Raw genomic sequence first — 25,151 nt, forward strand, 5'->3', positions numbered from 1 at the left:
AGCCGCTAGGAGCTGGTTTGCTTTGTCTTGGCCTTCTTTCTTCTTGAGGTGGTTTATAGTGTATGGTAAAATGTTCCCTGGGAACTGCATTATATAACTTTTAACAGTGTTAATGTGTGATGAAAGGAACACTCAGCCGTTCAATTAACACTGTGCTATTACTTACACTGATAGACACAGACGTATAAATGGCATCTGCATTGATACGGGGTGGCCGTAAAAATACTGCCACTGTCAGCAGTAGGAATTGCTGGGTGGATGTGCAGAAGGGTCAACATAAGATAGAATAAAATCCTGGTGATACTGGTGCAAACCCTTCCTGCCAGGGGACCTGCTCCACGTTCACAGTTCTGCCAGAAGAATAAACCTCAGATGGGAACTTTCTGTGTTGTTGAGTAGCTACTTCAGCAACTCCTGAGTTCTTCTGTTTGATTTTTCTTTTTATTTTTAAAAAAGGAGGGGTCAAACCCATCATCTGTCCAGTGGCCTTTCTCTAAAGGCTGCACTGTTCAGACTTCAGAGGAAGAACTCAACATTTGTATTAGAGAAAGCAGGAGCCAAACAGGTAAAGAGAGATCTTTGATTCAGCAGGATAAGTGGGAAGAGAACCTCAAATTGCCTTTTCCTCTCCAAATTTCTATGTGTGTCAGGAAAGAATGAGATCTGTGGTAAATTCACGTGGGATAACTTGACCCTGGTACTTGGTTCCCTAGAACACAAAAGGGCTTAAGGACAGATTGAGTTAAGTAACCTTCGCAGATTTTTCATTTAACATTAAATTCTTCTACAAATTTTGTCATGTCTTCAAGTTCCATTTGCCTTAGAGCAAGGAACAAATTGTCCTTCTGCTGTTAAGTACAAAATCCCAACACCACATTCATCTGAAAGTCCACCACAAAAGTCTTGTATGGCACAAAGTAATATGCTCCAAGTGGCTGGGTGGTTATGCTGGCTGAAATCATAAGTGCATGGCAGATGGAGCAGCTCTGAAACAGCTTTAAAAAAACATACCAGCAGCACTAGGAGATGAACAAAAGGTAGGCTCCCTCCAAATTCCCCATTGCATGTGTTGTGTTTGCATAGCTCCCACCAGCAGTTTGTGTTAGCAGATTTATGGAGCTGGCTTAGATTTATGGCAGGGAAACAGAGCATGGAAGCCCTGGGAGACAGCATCAGTTCCTGCCCCTGAGCAAAGTCCTGCCCTTATCAGCAAGCCCTGAGCCAGGTGCTGGGCTGCAGAGAGCTCATGTGGGGCCAGCTGCTGTTCGTGACCCCTTCCAAAAAGAGCTTCATGTGCTCCTGCCCAAGCCCTGCCGAGTTACTTGAGTTACTCTGGGTGCATCCAGTGGGAGGACCTGTTCCTGCCAGGGATTGCAGTGCTTCTCCTGCAACCTCACCAGCCCACGATCCTCAAAGCCTTATAGGAAAAGTCTGTGGTTTTGTGGAGGTTTTTTTTTTCCTTTTACTTACTTCTGGAAGTGTTGTAAAACAAGAAAAAGGGAGAGGTTTGTGAGACAGAGGTGAGTTAGCTTAATGTCCAAAGTGCTGGCTGTCATCCGCTCTGATCTGTTGTATGGGGTGATGTTAGTTTTATCCCTTGATTATTGAACTGGCCCCAAATCATCAGTGTACACCTGTCAGTGGTTTATGTTGATACCCAAAACCTCAGTTTCACAGGTTAGGTATTTAACCCATGCAGTGCATGGGTGTTCAGCACAGTGCTTTTCTCACCAGTGCAGCACCAACTGCCCAACACATAAACCAGGGACTCCACGCTGGGAAACCAGTCACCAGCAGTTCAGACACCTTCCCCGTGTGCATTGATTACCTCTGTGTTTGAGGACTGGGCTTAAAAGACACCATTCAAGTACCTTGGGCTTTGCAGGAGGTTGGGTGCCTACCTGATGTCCTGGCTCTGCAGTGTTGGAGATGGATCAAGCAGCGTTACAGCTGATTGTGTCTTTGCACTGTGTTGGCTTTAGTGCTTACAGCTTTTCCAACTTTCAGAGCTTGACCCGAGGTTTTCCATGCAGAGCGTCTACCCGGGGTGAGATTTTAGGAAAAAATACAATTTTCAGTGCAAACAGCTGTGGCTCGGTGCTCAGTGTTTTTGGTTGAACACATGTTATTTTATCATGTTCAAATAGAAATGTAATTCTTAGAGTTATCACGTACTCCCAAGCCTTGCAGTCTGGTGAGAGAGAATTTTGTCGCCTTAGGAGGATATTTTTTAGTCACTTAGGCGTGCTGAACTTTGTGGTCTGAAAGGCTTTATTTTGTGCTAAACCTCTGAAAGATTCTATTTTGTATATGCTTGGTGGGGGTCTGAATAATGAATCTTCTCCAGATCTTCCTCTGCGATGGGCAGGCACATGGCTCCAGGAGCTAATGGCAGAGGCTTCTTGTTCTTAGTCTTTCCACTCATCTCTCAGTGGCTTAGGGACCAGGGGCCAAGTCAAAACCGCATTCATCTCCTTCTGCAGTTCTTTTAGTTTTTAGTTTGCATTTTGACCTAAAAAGAACTTTTCTTTCAGATCTTCTTCATGGTAGGATCAACTCTTTTGAGTGCTGCTTTTTGAACCCAAACTTGTCTTGTTTAGTATCAGATTTTCCTGACATAACCTAATTCTGACTAAGCTACATGGAATTTTTTTGTTGCTAAGAACAGAGAAAGGTGGGTTTATTTGTTTTTTTCCTGGTAAAATAATGAACTGTAAGCTGATGTGTTTGTCTGGACATTGTCTCTGCCATACTGTATTTTTTCTTCCAGTACCACCCTGGCATCATGCCCATGTAATTAAGTCAAAACGAGTAAGCAACACGTGCTTTGACTGTGCCATGTGGCTCTCTATTGTATGTGTTACAATGGAGCTCCTCAGAACATGCGGGTTAATTAACATCTTTTAGGGACCTGAATAATAGATAATGGTGCACAGGGCTTTTAACGTGTTGGGCTCTAATCAGTTTATTAGAAGACAGATGAAGACAACACAGCAGGACTGTATTATTCTTGCCTCTAGCCCTGGAAATTAAATTGCATAGCATTTATTTGAAATTAACCAAATGTGATCTGTTTAAAAATGTACTGGGACCTGTTTTGTTCAGGTCTATACTTTACTTGTTTGTTTGTTTTCCCTGGTTCTGGAGGGGAAAGACAACCATGTTCAGCCCCTTACAGCACAGTGTAGCACTCATCACTATTGCTTTTGAAAAGTCCCCCTTAGCTTAATTAACAATACAGTCTTTACCCAGGCAGCATTAATTAATCAGTTGCAAATGGCAATTTTGAAGATGGCGGTGGCAACTACTGTTAGCAATCTGCAATCAGCTTTTGCTGCCCACACAACAGGGATGGCCTAGAGGAGCTGTGAGTAAGCAGCAGGCTTTTTGCTCTTTTTCTTTCTGTAATGTCACAGGTGAAAGTCCTGCTTTGTTCTGTACTTAGAGATCTCTGTCTCCACAGGGCAGAATCCAATGGTGGAAAGGACAGGCTCTGGCGGTTTGACACTCTTGCTGCTGATGAGTGAATCTCCTTTTCTTTTTTCTCTGTTACCTTGCAGCATCCTCTACGCAAACCAGAGGGCTGTCACACTGCCTGCTCTCCCACATCTGTAGAGCATTTCACAACCAGATGGAGATACCTGAGCACTGACCCACATCACCTGTCATTTTAGGACAGAGGCTGCTCTGCAATGCGACAGGTAGCTGAACTGCCTTTAAACTTGCTTGATGCAAGCCACGACTCACAAGCTGAGAATCAGGTTTTACTTTCATCACTGAGGTTGCTTTGGAGATCAGTTTTCTGACCCTTGGCAGGCTGCAAGTGCAGGGATACAAATGCTGGCAGGCTGGAAGCCAGCTGGAGTGACTGTGCTCCAGTCAAAACTTTGTCACAGCCCTGTCTGTGGTGGCAATATCCTGAACTTGTGCCTTTGTCACCCCATCACAGAGATGACTTGCAGAACCTGTGAAGTACGTGGTGGTTGGTACCCAACGTGTCCTCATTTACAGTGGCAGCACTGAAACATGAATCTTTATACTCCTGCGAGTAAGAAGTGCTTTTCCTGTAGTTCTTTGAAGGGCTTTACTAGCTGACAGTCCATTTTTAGGCCTTTTTTTATTGGTACAGAGCCTCTGTGGATGTCCCCTCTCCCTCACCCCTCTGACACCATAGATGGTGAACTCAAAGTTTCTGCTCAAAAACTGTGGTGCTTGCTGGCTTTATCAGAATGCAGCAGCCTCTATTCTTGAAGGGCTTTAATGTGTTGAGTGGAAGTGGGATGCCTTGGTCATAGCAGTGGGATGAAGCAGGAGCTTTCATCCAGGAGAGAGAGAGAGGAAAGCATGGCTGAGGGGTAAGGAAATCTGTGTGCTGGGGGCAGATGGACCCTCAGCTTGGCTGCTGCTTTCATGTCCTTGTAGAAGAAGAGGGAAGATACAGCACAGCCAGAAATGGGTAGGATGGTACCCAGCACAAGGTGTGTGAGATGTTTGGTGCTGGGGAGACCACAGAACTTGGGGTCTTGGCTTGTATTGTCTCCTCTGCTGTTGGCCAGCAGTGGAAAACGATGTAGGTATTTTGCTCTCAGTTTGTTCTTTCTTCAGAGGGAAGAAAGGCAATATTTTGACCTTTTTTTTCCCAAAATAATCTGAGATCAAGGACTGTGGAATGTGCAGCCCCTGAAATGAGTGTTGCTGCTAAACTGAGGCCACAGAGATGTGACCTTTCTAGCCTCTGCTGTCTCAGCTGCAGTTTAGTTCTCTAGCTGGTATTTAGGAGATGCTGACCCTTGATCCCAGCAGAGTTGCTCCTCTGATCCATCCCTAAACCAAAATGAGCCAGGTGACTGAGCATATGAACAGGTCTTTGATAATCTGGCTGCTCTTGACTAGAAGGAGGTAGGATGCCTTCGCACTGACAGCTTGGCCAGCTGCCCTGACTGCTAGCAAAAAGAATAATGAGAAGTAAAAAAGAGGTCATGGCTGTGCTTGAGAGGGAATATTTATCTGTGGCTTAAGTCTTAGAGCAACATTTGTTACTGCTGTTGGGCAGACCTGGTGGTGTAGGCATGGAGAATCCCGCACCAAAACGTTCTTAAATAATCTGAGGAGTTTCGATGCGACTCGTACGCTGTAAATGCGGCTCCAGGTAGCTGCAAGCAGAATATGATGGAACTGTCTAGTCTTTTCTTTATTCATGCCAGCTCTAGTTTTTCTTACAGTGACAGATAACGGGAGAGGAATTTGCATTGCCTCTGCCCACAAAGATTACACAGAGCCAACAGGCAGCGCAGAGTCACTTTTCAGAAATGACAGTGCCCTGTTCACATATATTAACTTCTTTTGCCTTCTGCCTCTGGATTATTCAGGAGCCAGACAGTATGCTGCCTAAATACCAATAGTGAGTAATGAGGATTAAGTGTTACCTCTAATTCCATCGTTATGAATATTTCAGAACTTCCTGTTCAGGCTTAACTGCTATTTTGGTGCAAAAAAGGCAAGTCTTGGGAACTGAGCTGCTGCTGGCCGTGACATCACAGTGCTGTGATTTGGGTCTGGCGTGACACATATTCCAGAGAGCTAAGCTCAATCAAGCCTCTTATGTAGATGTGTCTGAGAACCTCTGTGGATAGAGAAGCACTCGTTAGTGAAAGGGGTAGATTTTTAGTGTGTATCAAATGTGATTTTTCTGACTGTTCCTGATACTTTTTCTTTTTTTTTTTTCCCCCATTTGCTTTCTGAGCAATAAAATTCAAACCCTAAGACAGCATATGAGGTAGGGAGAAGTTTGGAAACCTTTGGCTCACTTCCAGTTCAGGAACAGTCACATGCGAAATTTGGGATCAGACAGGGAGTGATGCATGTACTTCCCTGTCAAGGGAAACAATCAAGATGTGGTCTCCTGGAGGCAGATGAGGGAGGAATACTCTAATACCTGGGTGATGTTGCCTCTTCATCCTTTGGCAGGTTATAAAAAAAGTAGTCCTCACTGGGAGTTTTTTTCTGGAAGCACTGGGTGAGCAGCATCCAGGAGATTTGGAAGTGCAGTTGCTGAGTCTGGAGGGTTTTTCAGGTCTCATAATCACCCATGGCAAAAGCTGTGAGAACAGTTAAACAAAAGCAAGCTCCCCCATGCAACAGGATGGGCTTTTTGTGCCTGTCTCAGGGACAGGTGAGGAGATCTGTAGGTGTTGTATCTGGGATGTGCAGCATGGGTCTCATCAACTTCCTTTTTCCCCTTTCAAACAAATTTAAATCTTTCTTCAGCACTTCTGTGCAAGCCCAGAGTTACTCTAAATGCCGGTATTAAAGGGCTATATAAAGGTTTATGGAATGGCTTGTCTCCTCTGTGTACCAAGAGGCAACCTGGTTTCCTCCACATTATCTTTTCTTGCTGTGACAGGACTGCAAGCGCTTTCCTCTGTGAGCTGTGAAGGAGGAGGGGTGGCACAAAGTGGTGGTTTGGGGGACAGGGCTCTGTTCACTGCCTGCCATGGCCAGATGGGGAGGTTGGAGCACGTTTCTTATCCAGCAGCGTGTAGAAAGCAGGATCACTCCTAGAGAGAACTCAAAAGGCAGGATTAAACATGCTGTTGGCAGCAGTGCCTGTGTAGTGTTGTCACTTCAGGATGGATGAAGGGTCCTTTATTAACAGCATCATAGATCTCTGTATCTCCAGGAGGATTTTCGAGTTTCAGACTGTGTCAGTCAGCACCTCTTTTTGTATTACAGCTGCTACTGAAAGGAATGGTGCTTTTCACATGCAGCATCAAGTACCTTTTTTTTCCTATCTACATTTTCTCCCCTTGTTCACTAGTTCAGTATTAACAATGAGCATGAATGCTCAGTTCCGTGTAGTAAAATTGTACATCTGGACACCTGAAAATAATCCCCTTGCAAAAGCCAGGGAACAGTCCTGCACTGACTGTGGTGATAAAGTAGATGTGACCCAGCAGCTTTGCTGTAATACTGCAGAGCAGTGATACACTTACTGAAGTCATGAACTAGATGGACTCTAACCTATTTAGACTGTGAAAATTGCATATTTCCTAACTGTCCTTTGTGGCACACACACTTCAATTGCCATTCTGAATGGCTACTGTCCCCTATTAGTATTATGTGCTTAATGGTCATTTAGTGTCAAGGAAAACTTTTCTCTTTCCTAAGTGGAAAGGTGTAATAATTTGCCTGAAGGCTTCAGTTAGTCACTGGAGATGAAAACACTCTATGACTTCAGTGCCCAGGTAGTTTCCTTCAAACAAATGCCCTGCTATAGTCTTGTGCATAGTCTTGACAAAATGCAGTGATTAAAACTTTCTGCTACGACGTCCATGTTTAAGGATGTTCATAAAGGTCACATCCAGATCAGAAACCCCTTGTGATCCTTGCATCTTACTGCTGGGAAAATAAGACACATCAGGTTTGTGGAGGGAATCTTGCAGGGTGATTGTTGGGTTAAGTCTGCTGGACACTTCTTACTGTGGCACGTGTTCTATAAGGTCACTTCATTCAAACTGAGGTGTTTTGCATCAGATTTATCCACATACTCAACAGGAGATTGCCAGCATTGTGTTGTTTGGGTGGAGAGAAAAAATCTCGTTATATAACTTAGTATTGAGATGAAACAAACTTTAAGTACCTATTTTTCCCCTCTATCAACACATAATGATTCAGTAATTTCAGTGAAGTGTCATGGGAATGTTTCTTTTGGCAAAATAAATCACAAGGGCTGATGATTTGTCTCAACATTGGACTAAAGGAATTATTTTCACAGGGATGGAAAAATCTTTTCTTTTTTCTGTGCTACTTTGCCAAACCTTCCATAGAATAATCTAAGCTTCTAAAGCTGTGAGCAGTGGTGTGCTTTTCTTCTCTTGGCAACTCCTCATGCACTGAGGAACCTCCAAGGTGTCTGTAGATGTTTATCTCCTTATTAAATCATGGATTTGATCAGGTGAAGGAAAAAAGTGATGAGAAGAATTAACTTTAAATGCTTTTAGAGTTGAAAAAAGGAGCAAAACCTGGATAATGTGAAAAACCAAGTCTTCTTCTCCTCCCTGTGGTTCAGGTTACACTGGCAGGGGCAGAGCAGGGAGCTTTCTGGCAGACATATGCCTGCCTTGCAAAGCAGAAATCATCACAGTAAATACAGAGTGCCTTCTGTGTGTCTGCTCTGGATCCTTATAAACATAGTGCTGGCTTTATTAATAAAAACTTCGGGGAGAGGATAAAAGAGCAGACTGAAAGTGAAGGTGGAATGTTCCCCTGAGATGGCCATTTCATTGGTGATGCTTTACTACGAAACCAAGTTTGTAGTTTTCCTGTATCCCCCCCAGGATGCAGATTTGGTGGCATATGGCAGAGTTTCACGTTAATTTTTATCAAGATCACGTGGGTAGCTTTATTGAGATCTACTCAGAGGGAAGCTGCAAACCAGCCCTGGCACCCTGCAACTGCAGCCTGAGAGGATGCCATGGAAAGCCTGGCTGGAGAAATCCTGATGGCTTTGAAGGAGTGAGAGAGTTGTCAGGGAGCTTGATATACCCTGGACAATACATACTCATGACCAAATCTACAGAGAAATCTGCCATTTAAGTGGGCCTAAATCAGGATTGATGGGGGGTTTTGCTGGGTTTTACATGCTATGCAGGACACCAGCAATATTGTCGGTCACATTTCTTTTAAAATTTGGTACCTGTAGAGAATAGAAATTCCTGCTGAGTGTAATTGTGATTACTTGCTTTGGGACTGCTGCATTGAGAAGGTGCCAGGCACCTGTGTCCTTTGTGCCTGTGATGTGTGCCAAGCCCTTGACTTGTTTCTGTGCTCGATGAATGAAAATTAAATTAAGACTTGATTATTAAAAGGAGAAGGACATACACTTCAATGGGTGACTGCACAAACTATGAGAAGGGATCCATCGGAGCAGACTTTAAAGTATCTAATGTGGAATCTGGGCATTTCTGGGTACCAGCTCTGGAGAAAAGAGGTGGAAGATTAGGATCCTCATTCCCTAAAGGTCTGGGAGTATCATTGGTCATATGCCTTAGCCTCTTGGTGCCTCAGTCCTCTGTCTTCTGTGGTTTAATGAAGAAAGTACCTGTACTGTGTGATCTGCAGTGACAGGAGCCTCTTACTTCCCTTCAGCAAGAGACAGTGTGATTTTGTCCTCATGTAAGGCTTGATCCCCATGTGCCACTGAACCGTCATTTCTTTTTTTGGAAACAAGGAGATGGTAAAAATTAGAGGGTAGAAATTAAAAGGTGGAGGAAATTAGAGGTTTTCTTCTGACTGAAAGACCAGTTTTCCTGACAGGATGAACTTGCTGCATCCTACCAGCCCACTGATTAACTTCTGTGCTTTGAAATCTCTCTGTGATACCCCATAATAAGCATCTACAATACGTATAAATACAGACAACATTTGTGGCCAGGCTGTTGCTACTTCGGAGCTAGCACAGAGCTATTCCAGGACCATGTATTCATTCCAGTCATAAGAATTTAGTGTGTTTAAGACCCCTGCTCTCTGTCAAATTTGAATGAGCCCATGAAGCTGGTGTTTGTTGGGTGGAGGCAGTCAGAAGGTGCCAGTACACCTGCGGAAACCCAATGCTTTCAAGCCTCCCATTCCCCACAGTCAGCTACAGCACAAGAAGAAAATGGGAGCCTGATATTTGTTGGGTGAAAAAGATCCCAGATTTTTACGAGGAGTTCTGTTTTTAATTTTAGGTATCGTTAGCATTGGGCTGCTCATATCATATCACAGCTGCTCAGTCCCACCTGATGTGGGAACAGTGGGGACAAAGCAAGTTCCCACTTACAAATTGGTCCCCACTCATGTACTGTTCTACAAAATCTCTATGATTTCAGGCCTTCCAAATTTCTGTGTTTGTTGCTTATGGTATTTCCCTGTTCTCCTTTCAAGCCTCCCTCTCCCTGAAGCCAGCCTGGTAACATAACCAGAAAGGGTGGTTTCTGCAATGGGTTTTCACAGCACATTAATAACTAATCAAGGCTGGAATTGTAGCAGGTGGTTAAAAAGGGCCTGTTGGTCATCGTTTCAAGCTCTGGCAGAAAGCCTGCCCTGGAAAATGTAATTACTGTCCAAAAGAATGCAACAAACTCTGCCAAAAATAATGAAAGTAGATCATCGTCCAAAGCCACACCAGCTGAAACATGTGGCAGTTTGTGGGGGCCGGCCAAGCGCATCCCGCGGGGCTTGGCAGCGCCGGGGCCTGCGAGGGCCTGGCTCCGCATGGAGCAGCTCTGCCTTCCCCTGCCAGCAGGGAAAAGGGGCAAACTTCGAAACTTTCCGTGCAGAATGTTTTGAGAACCAAGTGTCTGAGAGATCAGTGTTTTTGTTAGCTCTTCGGGTTTTTCTGTTTGGCTCTGTATCACACACTCTGAAAATTCATCACGCAGAAGTGACGGTGTTTTTTCAGCCCCAGAAATAATAATGTGATCCGTTTTGAATTTCTGGGGAGAATTTTTAACATCCTGTCCTTTTTCTTTCCCCTCCCAAAAACTGAAGTGAGGATAAGTAGCCACAGTTTCATAAAGCCTCCTGGCTTCATCCACTGCATTTTTCCAGTGGCACACTGGTCCATCAAAGGCTTTCTGACCAATTTCCCTTACCAGGACTTTGCAGTAGAGATAAGCCTTGTGAAATGACGATAAAAGAGACAGCTGTATTTGCTGGTTTGGAAATTGCCATTTCTAGCTTCGTGTCACAGGCTCTCTAGGATTTCTCCCTGTAGCAGTTTTTTTAGCTGGATTATTTTAAAAGTATGAGTATCTTAACTTGGATTGCTTCACAGGATTGGGCTTGGAAATGGCAGCATTGTCAGCTCAGCTGGCAGCACTTGCAGTATGTGGGTGCTAACAAGCTCTGTAAACCTCTGAGTCCAGCTCAGGTCCAGCCAGAGTAGCGTGGTTGTCTGAAACTGGTTTCATTTTCTGAGCAGTTCATTTGCCTATGCAGTCTTAAGGGGTTAACATCTTCCAGGAGGTGCTTGCTGGAAGAGGGGTAATAAACAGTCAGAGAAATAAGAGAGTCACCAGGAATTCATTAACAGAGCCACACTGGAGATGAGAAGGAGTGACAGCACCAGAATGACTCTTAGAAATACTTCTCAGAGATATTTCCAGTTATTTGGTTGGGTTGCAGCTCCATTTTTCATCTAACCAGGATGAAGGGATGCTTACAAAGAGAAGCTACTTGAAGCCAAAGATTTTGGAATGAAGATGCTCGTATTAATTTAATTTTTGGTTTTTTTTAAACCAAGCCAACAAACAAAAGGAAAAAAAAGGCAGAACAAATCCACGCCTTCACCATCTTGAAAACATAAAGCCCATCAAAAAGTAGCAAATTCAGAGATGGACATCTCTGAACAAAGTGGAAATTGGGTATTTATCCTTAAAGCCATTACTCCCAGAAGAGTGACCTTGTAGAGTCACACCAACTCCTGAAAGGTCAGTGAGGAGGAGTAATAGAAACGATTTTGAAAAATCTGTTTCAGTAATTATAGACCATCATGGACCTTCCTATGTTCATCCTACCTAGCCAACTAGGGTTGCTTCCCCAAGGCAAGGGTGACCTCCCACTAAACACCCTTAACTTGGCCATTCTGATGTGATTGATTTTAGATGGGATATTCAGCTGCTTTTAATTCACTTCTTAACTTAAAAGGCAATTCCAGGTCTACTGTGGGAGAATTGTTGTCCTCTCCCTGAGCCTCCATCCAACCCCTTTCCTGGAGGGCTGGAAAAGGGCTTTGTTTCATCTTTCAGCTGTGACTGTGGATGCTTAATTAAGGGTGACAAGCCCATAATGATAGCAGCAGCTGTTCTCTCCCCGGGCAGAAAGAGACTCTTCAGGGACAGGGTCCTCCTTGGCACAAAAGGAAATACTCTTATGAAAGCAGCACTGAAGAGGCTGGCAGCTCCCCATGGCTTCTGACTTTGTAAGAAACCTCAGGAAAACCCCTGTGGCCTGTAGTTTTGGCAAGTGGAAGGAGGGCTGTGCACTAGGGATGAAATGCTGAATAACACTCTCTCAGGAACACACTCCTCTGGATGCAGTCTGCAGGGTTTGTGCTGATAGCGTGAGCGACTGCTAAACAATTACATTGGAAGTCATCTTAGATTGGGGGATTATCCTGCATCCAGCCAGTCTCCCCATCCCCCAGAACAGACTGGCATCTGGCATCCCTCAGACTTCCCCACATGGGGTAATTGGTGGGGGGGGATGTTTGGAGGGGGTTGTCAGACTGGATTCCCCCCTTGCCTTCCCTGGAAGGTTTAGTGGGAGCATAGTGCTGTCCCACCTATAAATAATAGTATTTAGACTTCCCAAATTTCCCTTGCTGAGTAGTTTACATAAAGCTTGTTGAGAAGTAGCCTTGCCAAGAAGCAAAGCACACCTAGAGCCCCAGCCCCACATTTCCCACAGGGATCCCCAGGGATGCTTTGGAGACACCTTGGCCTAGTCCTGCCGCTGTCCAAAGGAAGCAGGTGGAGCTGCATGGCCAAGGGCTGAGCAGCCTCTGCAATGAGGGACCTCAAAGGGAGGAGGTGGGTGAGAAGGAGATGTGAGACACCTGCATCAAGCCAAGTATGGCAGGTCCCAGGCCAGCACCCTAAACATCTGTAAGAACAAATATTTATCTGCTCTAAGAAGCAAATGGTGGATTTGATCCAAAGCCAGTTAAGATCAGTGCAAGAGTTCCCCTAAACCTCAGTGAGATTTGGATCAGGGCAAAGAATGACTATTGTCAAGAGCAAATGCTTTTTTCTGATGGCGTTTGCAATATGAGGAAGCGGAACAACACAAGTTTTGTTTTTAATTTCCTTTCCTTCCTGAGAGCTCAGCCATTACCAGAGTAGATTAAATCTATTGTGCAGAGGAAAGCGCGGCACTTTCCTAAATGGTGGCTACAGATAACTGTTATCAGTACTGGCTTCCCGGCAGCTTGCCTGATGTCATTGGTGATTCCCAGGCCTCTCCTTGCCTCAGAAATTTGGGATGGGCTTACCCAGTGCCAGTTGCCTGTGAGTCATCCTCCACCGTGCAGCATAGTCTGTACCTGTGCAGCAGCCAAGCAAAGGGAGGTTTGAAGAGACATCTGAAAATGTGTGAGAACTGCTCTTGCTAAAAGTGAAAGCTTTGCTGATGGCTTTTGGGAGGGCAGGAGCTGCCCAGGCAGTTCTTAGGGAACTGTTGCTTTTTGGACGCTCTTTTCTTCCTGCTTTCCTTCACAGATGATCAAACCATGTATTGCGTTGCTCATTAATTGTTCTGGGTTTTTCCTCTAAGACCTTTTGAAAAAACATGAAACAAAAGGAGAAAAATAAATTAGAATTGCTTATGTTCCCAGGGAGCCGTCAGCTGAGCCGGAAGCGCTGGAGCAGGCGTGATGTGGCCAGTGGGAGGGTGTGCTTGGCATGGAAATACCTGAACAGCAGGAATATGAACTTTTCACCCATTGTTCAGAGCGTCACACTCTGTGGCAGGTGCTGTGTTTGGGATGGAGAATTACTCATGGATGTGTGTGTAACAGCTTGATCAACTGGGAGGAGAGTGGGATTTGGGGAGCTGTGGGCTGTTGGGGTATCCAGCACCATACCTGATGAGTCTGTGTCCTCTAACCCTGGAAAATCCCTTCTCTGGATGATGATGCTAAGAGGAAAGAAAGGTCTTGAAATCCCAGGTGCTGTCAGCACAAGAAAGAAATGGCAAATGCTTTTACAGACACGAAAAAGACTGGAAATGCAGCAGTGGCCCTCTGCTGCAGTCAGGTGAGAGGTGGGAAGGAGCAGTGGGGAATTTTGCACGGAAGAGTTCTTCCAACGGTGAGGCAGACATGTAGGAGGTCCAGCAGGGAGGAAACAGAGCCAAACTTTTCTTCCTCACTTATCATTGCTAAGAAAAGAAGCAAGCTTGTCTGTATTGACATAAAAGCTCAGTTGGAAATGGAACGTGTTCTCATTTAAGGTATGTGGGGTGGGAAGGGATACCCCCAAGGCAGAGGTTAGAAGGGAGAGGGAGGCAGTTCTGGCAGCTCTTTCCTCAAAAGAACGTGTTGTGTCTGTTCTGAACTCAGTACACAGCTGAAAATAAATAAATAAAAAGGGAAGGTGGTGTTACACCAACCTCCAAGTGCCAAAATTCACATTTTACAGGCTCTGAGAATCGTATGTGTGAATAGCTCATTGTACTCTCAGATGTATGAGCTGTTGGGTTTTTTTTCCCCTAGTGTATTTTAGAGTATAAGGAGGTGCTGACTTGTGCAGAATTCAGGTGATGGAGGTCAAAATGTGCAAGAGCCTCAAAAGGGGCTCATGTGTGTTGAGCAAACTCAGGTTGTGCTCGCAGCTGGGGTGGACAGCTCATCTGAGCAGGGGAGAGAAGGCTGGGAACAATTTTGTGCAGGTCTTTAATGTATCCCTACACTCCTCTGTAGGATCAAAACCACCCAGTATTAAGGGGGACATCAGTCAACAAACTCAGAGCGGAGTTGCTGTCCTGTAGAGAGAGGAAAGTGCCCTAAAAGTATATTTCCATACAGACCTACAGTTGGCACAATTCCTGGGAAATAACACAAGGAAATCTGCCCGTCTGTAGCTACAGAGGCGTGGTGGATTTGGTGGAACAGGTGTTTGTGTTTAACGGCTGGGAGGAGACGAGCACAGCTCGAAGGCGTGTGACTTCAGCCTTTCAAAAACCCCTACTTGGCGTTGGAGCATGTGGCTTCTTTTCTTCCAAAGTCTCTTTGGTGGCTGCCTCCCAAGGTAATTAGCACAAGGGAAAAATTGCTTGCAAGGTGGAAATTGCTGGTTCAAGCCCACGGCTACGGCTGGTGTGTTTGCACCGTATGTTGAAGGTGTGGAATCCGTGGCTCGTGGGCTCGTGCGTCAGGGTGTAAATAGCCTGCCCTGGATTTGCACGCTATAGTTAGGAACGTGCTTGTACCCACTTCTTAAACTGAGCTGACTTCTTCTGATGTGATAACAAGCAAGTTTCAGGGACAGGAATGTGAGCCAGCAGGGTAGGTGGAACAAGTGCCTTGTCCTTATTTTTCAGAGATCGCTCAGCGCCAGCTTTTCATGACACCCGTGACTGGACAGGACATGGGTTCATACTTGGTTTGTTTCTTTGTTTCCTTTTTGCAGAAAGTGGCAGAAAAATTTACTCTTAAGCTTCTTTCTCAAGACTTCTCCTAACACAGCCTGAGTCTCTAATCTCTTGCCATGTATGTCCAAACTACCTGTAAAACCTTTGCAGAAGGAGACAAATCTTTTGTGAGGATTAAGCAATATGCCTATCTTAAGGGATGCTGGTTTATAGAAATAACAAGCATGAAGGTGAGCATTTTGGAAGAGGGTGGAGACAGCACTGAGTGCAGGGAGATGTATTAAATCACGGTGTGATACGTGTGTTTTTGTAGGCAGTGTCTAACCAGGATGCATGCATGCACTGATGTGATTCTGCACACTGTTTGTGTGTAGAGTGTGTGTAAATATTAAGAGACAGAGCATCAGAGTGATTGCAGCTTAAGTAGGAAAACACTGCTACAACAATGCCACTGCGTTCATAATCCTCTGTGAGTGTTCGCTGCTTTGGTTAAATATGCAGAGACTGATGGAGATTGCCAGTGGATTAGCTCTCGTGTGACTGGTGCCAGGGATTGATTAGCATAAGCAAATTTCTTCTCCAGCTTCCCATCAGTGAGGAGAGAAATGCAGCAAGAGGTCCCTCCGCTGCCTGGGAGGGGACTGGGATGCTAGGGGGAAAACTGGAGTGGGGACAGTTTGTTCCCAGTGTTAACTGGTGCAACCAAATTAATCCCAAGATTTCTGTAGGGAGCACATCCCCATAGTTTACCTTGCAGAGCTCACAAATTGGCTGCTTTAATTTTTGTTTTCTTGCAAATGCAGTTTCAAGGGTTGTGGAGCTTTTCTCATTGCGTGATTTGTTTCTCTGCCATCTTTTTGGTGATCCTGTTTCAGCAGCTGGATAAAGGAGGGACCTAAAAGCCAATAGACCTAGGGCTCTGGGTTGGGTTTTTGGTTGATTTGGGGTTGCATTTTGTTTTGTGAGAGTTTTTCTTTTTTGTGGGGGGAGGGTGTTGGTTTTGTTTTGCTTGGGTTTTCCTTATTTCTGTGCTCATCAGAATGAGGGCACAAACCAGCTAATCAGTGTGCTTTTGAGCTGCCACAAGTGCACCTAGTCATTATGGAAAATCTGGGGCTGGATGCTCAGCTTGTGCTCCTAAATGCAAGAGTCCAATCCCCTTCTGTGCCACTCTGCAAACATTCCATGTGTGCATCAGGATCCCCTGGGACTGTCAGTTGTTGGTATAACACTGATCCTTTCACATGTAGCCTTGATAGTGCTGGGGACAGGGATTTGCTGATAAAACAAACCTAAGGCTTGGTAATAATTGAAAATACACGGTGGTTCACCAGGCAAAGTACCTGCTTATAGAAAACAGATTTCACCTCAAAGTCAACAGACATTTCCTTAGAGAAATCCTGAATTCTGATGGATATCAATATTTAAAGGGACCCTGATAGTCCGGGGAGAGACTGCCATGTAATGTACTTTCAAGTGCAAGCAACCTCTTTAGGGATTAACATCTGAATGTTAAATATAGGCTAGAACAAAAACTCTGCTGAATTAGTGAAATAGTCTTTTCCAGGAGGCAGGAGGAAGGCCACTGCCATGGGCTCTCTCTGCAGCCCTGGAAGAATCATATTAGAAGTTTGTTATGTCTGTAGCATGGGCGCATGTTTTTATTGCCTCTTGATAAGTAAATGAAACTCCCCAACCAGGTTAGCTACAGTTATTAAGTCTTATTAAACTTGGGGGTAAATAAGGAAGTCTGCAGCATTTCCATGCAGTGGTGGCTTGCATTAAACCCCCAAATCTTCATGAAGCAAGAGCAGATTCTAGAGGCTGCTGAAACTGATTTGTTATATCGATGGAAAGGTTTGATCAGAGAAGAGGGGAGGATGGGAGATGTCCAAGGCTGCCTGGTTTCAAACTCTGTCATAATTTCTTTCACTGGCTGAAAGAACTAAACCCTTGTATGGTTCTCCCATCACAAATGGTCACATGGAAATGGGAGGAGTCAGATTCAATACAAAACTTCTGCTTTGCAGGCTTTCTGGAGCTGCTCCACTGTCCCAAAAGCAGCTGCAAGTCTGTTAGTGAGAAATAGGATGTCTTGGGACAGCACTGTCGGATCTTTCTCCAGGTGTTTGTTGCACACACAGATGCAGGCAGTGAGCTGTAGTGGTGGAATCAATGAGAAGAGCTCAGAACTAAAACACAGTTTATTCTAATACATTTTGTGTTCCTGATTACTAAAGCATGCATAGTATTTGTGCATCTTGCAGCACGTCCCAAGGAGGGACTAGCTTTTGTTAAAAGGTGGAAAAGTAATGAGATGCAGTGAATGGTCCGTTGGAAGGGGATGGCTGAGCAGGGATTTCAGCCTCTCATGCCTTGGGAGTGGCAGGACATCCGTCCCTGTCTTTGGCATCACTTGAGCAACCCCAAATAGGTGTCTGAGGGTTCTGCTAGTGTTGAGCTCCTGAAGGCAAAACTAATAAATAATATGTGTGCTACTGTACAGATGGGATGAACCCCCAGCCTCTTCACTCCTCCCCACCTCATGCCAATACAGGGCTGGAACCGCCTTGATCCCCATCAGGACAAAGACTAAACATTAAAGTGAATTATCCCAGTGTTGTTCCTCATTAATCAACAGCTGCAGGCACTTGGAAATGTCTGTCCAGACTGTTTGAACATTCCCTTCGCTTCAGTGGTTGCACTGAGGAAGCAGAAAAAATCAAAACACGCCGCTGGTCCAACACCACCTCTTCACCTTTCCTACAGCCGGTGCAAGTAAGCAGGAGCCATAAGGGAACAGGAGGTGGTGATGGGCAGCTGGTTGTGTAGACAGGGAGCTGAGTGGCAGGAAAAATTATGTCTTTCCAGGGTAAATGAGCAAAGCTGGGAATGAGAGACCAAGGGCTGAACAGGAATGCAGGCATCCCTGCATTCCTGTGGGCATGGGCAGCTCATGGGCACACTGTCTGCCAGGAAGGCTGGGCAGTGCTGGATGACTCCAGCAGGTTTTGCTGTGGAAAGAAGCCATCTGTGTAGCAAACAGCCTCCATCTACCCTTACTGTGCGTTTTTGAGGTTACAGCAACTGATAGAAGTCAGAGAAAACCCACTGAAGCTTTGCCCACCAGGTGTGAGGGTGGAACCTTTATCCCAAGCCCTTGAGAGCTGCTACCTGGTGTGCAGGAGGATGCAGCATTCCCAGTCTGTACCAGGATGCCTTTGGTTCCCACAGGCTGTGCTGGGCTGGTGTCTCTTTAAGGGCAGGTCACAGAGCACATGAATTACGATATTCCAGTAATCCCTGTACATTGGCCTGCCTGGTCCTCCACGCAGCGGGAAATGTGGGACAAGCAGGGTTTTGAGATTATCTCGTGCTTTGCAAAGCCAGTTCCCTTTGTGCTTTTAGAAAGAGCTTGGTCCTGCACAGGCAGGAGCCTGGGGGTGACATTCCTGGCCGGATGCTGTCCCATGACCACAGCAGCACTCCCATGGCCATGGCAGGTGGGGTCTGTGCTATGCCCTCCCCCACACACCCCAGAACCTGTGTTTTGTGATGGTCACTTAACCACACAGTTGCTGGCAGAGATCACGTTTAGCTCCCTGATCCCTTTCTCTACAGGGATGTAGTTACTTGATGCAAGAACAAACTGCTTTGCAAAAGTTTCCCACATCTTCCAAACTGATTGGCTTTTTGCCCACCAAAGCTGTCCCCTGGGATGGTGCAAGGGGGAGGAGGTATTTCTCTGACCACGTGCTTTGCTGAAGGCATGCTGCTCCTTTGGAGCACAGTGAATAATCTCCTACACTCCCCAGTTTCATGGAAATGCCAAGGCAGGAGCAACCTGGCTCCAGGGGACCTAGCAGATACCAGTAACAACTCCATAGCTAAAATAAAGCAGGATTCTCTGCTGCACCAGGGGTTTGCCCATGGTTGGGAAGCACTGTGTGAGTCACTGCTGATGGTTCCTGCTCTGATAGCCAGCCCCACTGTGGGAGATGCTGCTTTTCCTTCTCCTGTCTCACCTACCCAGCTCACCTTTGCCTGGAGTATGTTGGCAGCTCTCCAAAATAAATTTCCTCATGTCCTCAGCCTCTGGTAGGGCTGAGGCTTTGAAGCGAAATGGTGTTCTTTAGCTGCCCAGGTGTGTTTTTTCCTGAGCCCGTGACTGTGCTGAACCTGCTCTCATTTCTCAGTGAACTGTACCTGAGATGCCTCTGGCTGCACCTCAGTGAGACTGGCAAGGCTTGCAGTGTCTCCCTCGACGCCTTATTTCCAGCCTGGGAGTTACTGTCCCCAGTTAATTCATTACAGGGATTGAGTTGATGCTTCAGCTGTTTTACCCTGCAAACAACACAGGTTTGCTCATGTTTCAGGATCCTGTTGCTACTGGAAAGCAACTTGAAACACCAAGGGACAGCTCTTTATTACTGAAATGCTGACAGCCTTTAACTCTGTGTCTGCAGTTGGGTTCCTGTGCACTTTGCATGACTCACTGAGCTTCTCTGTGCCACTGTCTCTCCACAGATGTGGTACCTGCTGCTGCTGCTCCTTCCCTTTGCTCTGATGGCAAACTGCATCATCACTCTTGGACCTTACTAGTGATAAAATCTCATCACAAAATGTCAGATCTAATACTCTGCTCGGTCCCAATCCTTTCCTCAGCCCCTGGAAAATGTCAGTTGACAGGACAAAGTAGGATTTAGCAAATTGTTCCGTTTGAAAAGATGGGGAGGAAGATAGTTCTGATTTCTCAGTGCAGCCCTACTTGCTACTTTTTTTTTTTCCTGCCTTTTTGGGAGGGAGGGAGACTGATGAGGGGAATAGAGCAGTTAAACTGAAAATTATTAGCTGTTTTCAAACTGAAATGTAATTGTGCTCTAAAAGGACACAAACTGGAAGGAAGTATTTGAGAGTTACCAAACAAAAACATTTGAATTGTCCCAAGGCAGAGTTGCTTTGTTCTTTAATTCACTTCTCTGGAGTATTTCTAAGAATTGCCATAATTTAGAAAGAATTTTAAAAACAACTCTGAGATTAAAAATAAAAATACCATGAAATTTCAGTACCTATACTTGATCACTGGTTTTATTGGCATCAGTGGGAATTTCCCAAGAGCCTCGTGGAGCCAGGATAGGACCTTTGATGTGTTCTCTCCTGGTATCAGTGTCCTCTGGCTCCATCAAATCAGACTGATCTAAAAGTCAGAGGGAAACATGGGAAAAAATGAAGCAAGTGGTATTAAAGCCAGCCACAAATTCAGCACATCTTAATCCTTAGCAGCAGCCCCAGCACTGGGAAGAGGGCTTTTGCAGGAGCTCCTTCTCTGCTAAGCAGCAGCTTTGTGGTTGCATGATGAGGTGGGTGATGTGGAAAGTGTTCTCCTAATAGCCAGGGTGGTAGCAGTTGTGCAGGATTTCTCAAAAGAGGAAGGATGTCTTAAGCTAATTCTAACTTGCCTAATTTCCCCTTGTGTCCTCAATTCTGCATAAATGTTCAACCACAGGCACTATCCACAATTGCTTAATAGCCTACTTTTTGTGCCCAGCAGCATGCTCCATTGATCCTTGAGCATGCTCCTGCTCTGTACAGACCCTGGACTATCCATTGTGACATTCCATGCCTTGGGTTTTTCCACAATCTGCTTGATTTGTGAATTAAAGTGTAAAATACTATTACTGCAACCCTAGGAGTTTGCTGGAGTCTTAAAAAACGATAAAAAAGGGCATGGGGTGAACTGGTTGTTTTCTTGATTTTAGGACAAACTACAGAAAAAGATAAAGCACAATTAAGGGTTTTTTTAAGCTAGCCTAGAGGTGAATAATAATTTAATAGCTTTTGTAAGATGTTAGATAGGTGTTTCAGTGGATGCTCTATCCCACATTGCCCTCTAGTGAGGACGTTGCAGAGCAAATCGTGCCTTCCTGCAGCCACGAGGATATAAAATGTGGTATTTTAATAAGTGGGGACAGGGCTTGTTTCTTACATAGTGATTTTGAGATGCAGTAGTGTGAGGAGGGGCAGTGTTCAGCTGTCACCTGTGCCTGTACCTACATTGGCCATGGCTTTCTCAATGTTTGCCTTTTTCTGAGCTAGTTGTCTGCAAGCATCTCCCTGCTGCTACTGGATCACCCTGCTCTCTTCTGCTTTGGGAAAAGGGGGAAATAATTCCTTTTTGGTTTCAGTGAAGGATGATCTTTTTCCATGTTCTTTGTCTTGGCACTTTGCTCCGTGAAACAAACACCATTTCTGTGGTTTTCCCTGGACACACATGGTCAGACAACTCTGTGCTTTGGAGATCACGGGGCAGACTTCCAGCCCTCCTTGACCCAACACTGGTACATCCAAAGGTGTTGCCTAGAGGGTAAGAACTGGTCCTTGACCTTCTGCCTGAGTAGCTCCGTTTGTCATCTCCCCAAATGATATGGGGCCCAGCATGTCCTTATGTGCTTGACCATTATGATGTAAAAATTTGTAATTAATGTTCAGTTTTCAAATATATTTGAATGCTGTCTCATTCATCACAGGAATAGCCACGGCAATCTCTGCTAGATGCTGTCTCCTTAAACTCTGTGACTAAAAACTTAACAGTTATAGAACAGTTTGTCCTAAAGCCTGTGATTTTCTTCACACAAACAGGGAAGGGGCACAGACTGAGTGTGTATTTAGCAGATACGTGGGTGACAGCAGTGCCCTGTGTCAGTGCCATCCTCCATGGGGTTGCAGGACCCCAAGAGCCACCATCGTGTTTTGGGAACAAGGATGAGCAGCAGTTACCCAGCCTGCTCCACGTGGCGCTTGGGGGCTGAATGACAAACACTGATGCCATCTAGTGACAAAAGAAATGTGACATGGATATTTTATAAAATCCTGTTGGAAATTGTATAGCCCCAAGCGGGGCTGGGAAGGAGGGAAGATGAGGCTGAGTGTGCTGGGAAATTAAATCCCTTTTTCTCTGCTCTCCCAGCCTGTCTCTTCCCTCATTTCACATCCCATGAAGTATTTCTGCAGGTAACCAGGGATCTCCCACGTGAGGCTTTATAGATCCCCAAAGGAGCAAGGCACAGGTTTCCTGAGCAGCTCTCTTGCTCGAGGAGCACAAATTCCCCGATTAATGCTGGATCATGGAGCACAAACCCAGCACCCCAGGACAAGGTGACTGCAGGAGAGGAGATGGCTGGTCCACTTGTGACATGGACATCACGGGCAGAGACCCTGGGGACTAATTTAAGCTGGCAGCACGGGCTGCAGTGTGGTGCCATTGCTGCAGCTTTGAGCTTGGCAGAGACAGGGCTGGGGCTGGCAGCTCCTGCTGCTGCCCTGACAGCAGTGACTCCTCACTGCAGCTCATACAACCTGGCACTTCTTTCCCTCCCACCACCTTCGTTTGTCCCTTGTGCTGCTGTAGGTGAGAGCCATGAAGGCATTAATGTGCTGGGTTCCTATGTGAGCAGCTGGCTGGAGGCACCTCTGCTTTGCCCCTGGTTATTAATCCAGCCAAGTCCCAGTGCCAGCAACCTGGAGGAATTAGTTTGCACCCTGCATTTTAAAAATGAAGGTGAAGTTGCTTCTCATCATACCAGTTTATTCTGCTTGGCTCAGCCATTGTCAGCAGGTGAGATTTGCCTTGCCTGGGGATGGTGGTCTGGGAATTTTTTTTGCAGCTCTGATGATTTCTCCAGCTCCTGAGAAATGCACACAGAGGGAACTTGGGAATTAAAAGTTTCCAGATAAGGAACTTGAGGGCTGAGATAGCTGTGTTGAAGTGCATTATAAATGCACTGGGATGCCAGGCAACACCCCCAGAGAGATCAGGAGAGTGAGTAAAGCACCCAGATGGAAGTAAGCTCCTTCATGGGCCATTTCTGAAGTGCAGTGACACCAAGACTGGTGCTGGCACAGGCTGGCACATCTCTGCTGGGGTGCCCCCCTCACCAGGCACATGGGTCCATCAGCAATGCCTTGCCCAGAGGGAATCAGCAGGCTCTTGCTCTGCTCCATACTGCTCAGACTGTCCCTGCTCCCTTCAGAAATCCATTTACAAGGGTCCTTGGGGGACTTTTTGTTGTTTTTCCCAAATGTTGTTGTTATCCCAAATGTGAAGGTACCAAATACATTCTTATTGTCTAATTTGCAAATGTTTTGTGTTATCTTTGCTGCTTCTTTTTCTGGATTATCCTTGTGTCCCCCCACCTTTCTGCCCTGGATAATTGAGAGCTGGCACTGCGCCTGTAGCATTCCTGTTTCAGGGCCAAAATGGGAGTGAAAATAAATGCTTCTAAATGCTGTATTGAAACAAATAAGTAATTTACTCATAATAGCTCTTCTCCTGGCATTACACTGGCAATTTCATGCAGGTTTTGCAGAAAGAACAAACAGTTGTGAGAGGCTGGAAGATCCACACACCTTCATGAATATTTGCCATGTGTGTCTGATGGGGAGAAGGGCTTCACAAATTTGGAAAAGTGCTCCTACTTCTGTAAAGGGACTTTATCCAGCAGTCTGTGACAATGCTCGTTTCATAGATTTGCTGTCCCTAATGTCTGAAAACTCTGTCTACCAGGATTTTAGCTGGAGGTGGCAAAGACAGACTTGCCCGTGGGGAGAAGGCAGGTCTGCTTTACCTTGTGCTGTTGAGTAAGACATCTTTAGAGCAGCCAGCCGACCAGAACACGGCATATGTCCACACTGTCTTCTCAGCTCAATAGAAATCCTTCAGCATTATCACACCTCCATCTGTTCATTTTCCTGAAGAGATATGGAAAAGTAAAACACATTTAGGGTGCTCTTTTGCCTGGAGCAGTCAACACAGAGACTATTCCTATCTATTTGGCATCAGTAAGGTGATGCCATCTCACAGGAGACAAGCAGAACAACTTGCAGTGAATAACCAGAGCCTAGTACTAATCTTCTCTTTTCTCTCTCCTTGTAGGCATCCTGTTTACGATGCTGGTATTTGGACCAGCCTGTGGATTTATCTTGGGCTCCTTCTGTACCAAAATCTATGTGGATGCTGTCTTCATTGACACAAGTAAGGAGAACTGGGTTTGATTTCAAATCAAATTCGCTGAAGTTGTACCAGCAGGACAGAAATGTTGATGCTCATAAGCAGGAAACTCATTCCATCTTGAGTGCCTCTTGCATGTATGAGTGTCACTTTAGAAGGGTTTTAAGACTGGGATTCAAAAGGTTTCAGCTCTGTCCTGATAAATAACAGATTTGTAGTAGTTAAAATTTGTTCCCTTCTGTGGGTTTTCTGCTGTGAGATGGGCTTCAGCCCAGCTCTTAGAGGGCACCTCGAAGTAGCACTGTGGCATTGTCATACCAGGGGAGCTGTGTCCAGAGCTGTGGGGTGAAAACTGGAGGGGTGCCACCCCAGGGCGTGGGGGAACCATCCACATTCTGATGGAGGCACACCAGTAAGACCCATGCCCAGCACCTTCTGCCCTTGACCCTGCTTAGATGGGTAGCTTCAGTCCCACAGCATTATTGCTTTTCTCCAAAGCACTAAATAATTATTGCTCACCTCGACTTCACTCGGGTTAAAGCAGATTGTTTGCAAATTGTCCTTTTGTTCGTTTAGACCAAATTCTGCTCTTATTGGTACCTGCACTGTGTGTTCTTCGCCATGAGAGGGCAACATGTAACAGGCTGTTCTCCGTTGCTTCCCCGGCCCTCTGGCAACACAGCAAACCTGATGCTTCATTCCTTTCCTCAGTTGTTCGGATGCTTTTTCCACAGTTCCCAGCTCCACTGAACCCCACAGACCCTTATGCAGGGGTTTTGTCCCTTTGAGGGGGCATTTCATCTCTCTAATGTTGCAAATACATTGTCACAGGGTGCATTTGGATGGAGTTGAACCTTGCAGGACTCAGAACAGAATTGTGCAAATCCGCAAAAGTGTTACTGCCTTTTTTGGTCTCACGTGCACATGGCAGCTGAAGAATTGTAAATAATATCAAATGAGAAAGAAGTATATTTTGGGATGGCTGAGGCATTTGGCTGCAGTTTGGTCAAAC

At 45.5% G+C, this 25,151-nt stretch overlaps 1 protein-coding gene across 1 annotated transcript in view; it reads left to right on the plus strand.

The window, feature by feature from the left end:
* The window catches only part of SLCO3A1 (solute carrier organic anion transporter family member 3A1), a 131,568-nt gene that overhangs the window by 77,414 nt on the left and 29,003 nt on the right, over positions 1-25,151 (plus strand). The window contains exon 3 of the mRNA XM_069026336.1: positions 24,065-24,163. Coding sequence (XP_068882437.1) covers positions 24,065-24,163 — 99 coding nt within the window. The remainder of the gene's footprint in view (positions 1-24,064; positions 24,164-25,151) is intronic.

This window comes from Aphelocoma coerulescens, chromosome 10 (assembly GCF_041296385.1).
Source record: "Aphelocoma coerulescens isolate FSJ_1873_10779 chromosome 10, UR_Acoe_1.0, whole genome shotgun sequence".
In the NCBI taxonomy this organism is placed as follows: domain Eukaryota; kingdom Metazoa; phylum Chordata; class Aves; order Passeriformes; family Corvidae; genus Aphelocoma; species Aphelocoma coerulescens.